This window comes from Citrus sinensis, chromosome 8 (genome assembly GCF_022201045.2).
Source record: "Citrus sinensis cultivar Valencia sweet orange chromosome 8, DVS_A1.0, whole genome shotgun sequence".
NCBI lineage: Eukaryota > Viridiplantae > Streptophyta > Magnoliopsida > Sapindales > Rutaceae > Citrus > Citrus sinensis.
In genome coordinates this window covers 4,245,859-4,250,144 of record NC_068563.1, presented here as the reverse complement: position 1 = coordinate 4,250,144, position 4,286 = coordinate 4,245,859, and the positions used below count along the sequence as shown (strand labels likewise).

The 4,286-nt window shown below is 31.7% G+C and overlaps 1 protein-coding gene across 1 annotated transcript; it reads left to right on the top strand.

Annotated features, from left to right (window-relative positions):
* Window positions 1–1,400: 1,400 nt before the first annotated feature.
* On the top strand, window positions 1,401–2,071 carry LOC127898628 (uncharacterized). The gene has a single exon (XM_025099456.2). It carries the CDS (start codon window positions 1,463–1,465, stop codon window positions 1,994–1,996), a length of 534 nt encoding a protein of 177 aa, XP_024955224.2. The 5' UTR covers window positions 1,401–1,462; the 3' UTR covers window positions 1,997–2,071.
* The last annotated feature ends 2,215 nt before the right edge of the window (window positions 2,072–4,286 follow it).

The window sequence follows — 4,286 nt, the reverse complement described above, 5'->3', positions numbered from 1 at the left end:
GCTTTGCTCCGTTTTCAACTGTTAAATTTCGTAAACAATACAATAATTTAAGTTATCAATCATATTATCATATTATGCATTATTTTTTTAAATTTATGTAATATTTATTTTAGACAATAACTACTAAAAAATGAACAACGAAATGACTTTGACGCAACGATATATGTATCCGAACATAATTAATTAATTTAGTACTTAGTCCACAAGCAATCAACTCAAGTTATCCGATGATCTTATTCAAAAAAAATAAATCAGAAGGATACCTCAAATAAAATAAAACAAAATTAAAGTGCAACAGCTTTGTCAAAAAGTGATGGAGAAATAATTAACCTTTTAGCACCGCGTGAATTGTGACTTGTAACCATTATTAATAAAATTAAAATTCCCAGTTCCTTTCACTGATTGTTACCACTTGACGAATAAAAATTAATTTTTTCATTAAAGTATCATCCTCTTGTGAGTCACGACTTTGAAACTATTGATTGCCGCAGTCATGGAATTTTTCGCTGAGTGCAGAAAAAATTATATATATATATATATATATTTTTTTTTTTTTGAGTGGTAGATTCATCATAAATTCTTGTAAGTCTAGGTCAATGCTTTGTATCATTAACTGAAATCCAATTTTTTTTTTAAAAAAAAACGCTTTCTTAAAATATATTATTTTTAAACTGGATATACTGCACACACAGAGACTCAAAACCTCTTGATTGTAATCATGGTTAAGACAAAAAAAAAAAAGAAAAAAAGAAAGAAATTTGATATACACTGTTCAATTAAGAAAATTACTACTCTTTCAAAGGCCTATCTTCTGAAAGTGGTTGAGAAGCATTATCCCACCCAATGGAGAAATTCGACGAGTAGTTTTATAATTAATTAAAGAAATTGTGGAATTTCCCGTGTCATTTTGAATGGTTTTTCACCAAAGTTATACGTTACCTTCATTTTAAATTGGTTCCTTTGAACAACAAATATACGATATTCGATTTGTACTAATAATTAATTAGTTTCTCCAGTACATATACAGACCAAAAATTTTAGCCTTAAGCGTTTAATAATCACCTTCTGCATTATCAAAACGATAAATATTAATTAAATATTCGTGGTCTTATATGTATGTTTCTTGTGTGGAACGTAACTAGCCATTAGATTGGAAACAATCAATTCTGGAAATGAAGACGAATCACGAGCATCCCCAAAGAAACGGCAGCACATAAATACTTGCTTAAAATGTTTAATTAAAAGCACGTTGTGGAAGGAATAATGTATTTTTGTTTTTTCCAATATGACCAATTGAAGGAATATAAACCAATAACTAATTAATTTTATTAATTAAATAAACCCTAAGACAAAGAAACTTGTATGTGTGTATATATATATATATATATGTCTTCTTCCTCCCTCGAGTATCTCCTCACTCTTCACAAGCTTGTGGAATAATTAAATTAAGAACAATTTATATATGGGTATTTGTAACTCATGTGAATCAACTAATGTAGCCACGGCAAAGGTGATACTCCACGATGGCAGGCTTCAAGAATTTGCATACCCAGTTAGGGTCTCACAAGTACTAGAGAAAAACCCGATGAGTTTTGTATGCAACATGGAGGATATGGATTTCGATACCTTTCTTTCGGGTATTAATGGCGATGAAATGCTTCAACCGGGCCGACTATACTTTGCCTTGCCGGTGAGTTGGTTGAAGAGTCCTCTTAGAGGTGAGAAGATGGTTTCTTTGGCAGTGAAAGCAAGTTTGGCTTTGAATAAGATGAGAGGTGGCCGGGGAAAGTGTTGTGGTTGTGTGGTGAAAAAAGATGATTTTTGGTTGGATTTTAGTACTAGGGTTTTGGGTTTGAGCAGTCCGAAGATAGTAGTTGGCGATGGTGGCGACGGTAGTGGAGGATCAACGCTAAATCGAAAGGGGCGTGGTGGAAGAGGTAGGTTTACTACAAAGTTAAACGTTATTTTTGAGGAAAAAAATGATGATCATGAGTGATAAAATTAATGATAGAGATATAAATTCTTTTACAAATTGATGTGTCAGTAAAAAAATTGATATCATAATTTTCACGTGTCCATTTTATTAATTACATTAAGTTTTTATATTTTTATCAACCAATATATAGGGTATCAACACATTGCTTAATTTTAAAACTTGTATTACTATGATGCATGTATTCTTAACTTTTTTTGTTTGTTTGATTTTTAAAATTTTTTAGGATTTTTTTATTATTGTTGAAATTCAAGAATTAAATATGGAATTGATTTTATGCCTTTTTTTAAGTATTGAAACTGTAGAATAAAAAGAAGCCTTATATAAAAAATTCACTTAGGGCTCCAGATACTCTAAAGCTGGTGTTGATTAGGTCGTATATGAGTTTAATGATTAGGTTTAAATTAGTTAATTGCTGTTACACAAAATTGATTTTGATATATATAGGGGAACTATTCCAATTCGAGACTCCCAGATTGGAACAGTGTCCAAGCTGGTGGCTGCACAAGGTGAGGTCCACATGCGGCCGACCAAAAAAATAAAAAGAAAGCCACCAACGAAATCCAACATCCCTTAGTGGATTCCGGGTGTGTGATGCAATTACTACCATATATGAATATAGTCTTTTTCTAGTGCGAGTGTCCTCATTTTTTTTTAGCGGACATGTTAACTTGAGCAATTTAATAGAGTTAATTTTTAATACTATTAAATCACATGCTTACATTGTATTAACTCTAATAAGACGTATTGCTTAACAATATGTCCCTATTTAAAAAAAAAATTAGGGTGCCTATACCTGAGAATTATACTATATATATATATATATATATATATAGAGAGAGAGAGAGAGAGAGAGAGAGAGAGAGAGAGAGAGAGAGAGAGAGAGATCCATAGTGACACTCCATATAAGTAGAGATGGCAAAACCCCGGGCCGGGTCCGGGTATTGCCATGACCGGACCCTGCCCGGATGCAATCGGTCCGGGTCCGGGTCCGGGCCAGGTTTTAATCCGGGTACCCGGATTTTATATTTTTTAATATTTTATGTGTATATATTTTTTATTTTTTGATAATTTTATAAGTTTTAAATTTATTTCAATAAAATTTGACATGAAAATATAAACTTTAAGTGTTTAAAACTTTATATATGTATAATAAATAAGTCAAATAAATATAAAATATTTAAAATAATATATATTTTATAATTTTTTTTAATAAAATCCGGGTTCCGGGTTTATCAAGTGATGCCCAAGACCGACCCGGCTTCATACCCGGGCCGGGTATTACCCGGCCCGCAACACCCGGGTACGGTCCGGGTCCGGACCGGGCGGGTATTTTTGCCACCTCTACATATAAGAATAACCTCTACACGCTCATAAAATATAATAGTCCCAATTTGCGCTAGTTATAAATAAGAATAAACTTCATATTATAATAAGTTAAAATTCATCCACATCCCCATCTTAAAGACTTTGCCTTCACATATTAATAATTATCTATGTATTATAAAATTTATATGCTATGTTGCATTAAATGATTAAGATGAAATAAAGTATTTTTATAAAGCTAGTTGGGACAAAGATTCATTCTTAAGATTTGTTATCAAATCATCGTATAATATTTATAGAATTTACGTTAATAGAAAAAGATTAAAGAGAATGCAATCGTTTAAACTTTTAATTTGATTTTGTGTATTCTCAATACCATATAAATGCATTTATTAGTTTTTTTTAAACTATGTATATCTCTTTTGTCAATGCCTATACATGAGATTTGACATACTTCTAGGGATGGCAATGGGGAGGGCAGGGGAGGGGACCAATCTCCCCGTACCCTTCCCCGATATTTTGCGTATGTCCATATCCCCTCCTCGTCCCCGTCAGAATTACTTGAGAGAATCCTCATCCCCTCCTCGAATAATAACAGGGGATCCCCAAGGGTCCCCGATCCCCGAATAACTAATACATTTTTTGTTTTCGATTTTGAGTTAATCATATTAAAATAAAAAATTCAAATAGAAGTAAAATTTGAAATATATCTTACATTAATATCCATTACAAGTCACATACATTAAATTAGTAAGTAACGCAGCATGGAAGAGATACAAACTTCTTTTACAAACTATCGTGAATAAATTAATAGTCAAATACAAAATTGTTACAAATAAAATCGAATTTAGATTCAAAATTAACTTTTTCAATGGTGGCGTGGACACTTTATAAATGTGGACTAATCCATTTACAGCACAATATTTAAGTCGGAGCAAATTAAGAGCAAATATTAGATTAGATTATA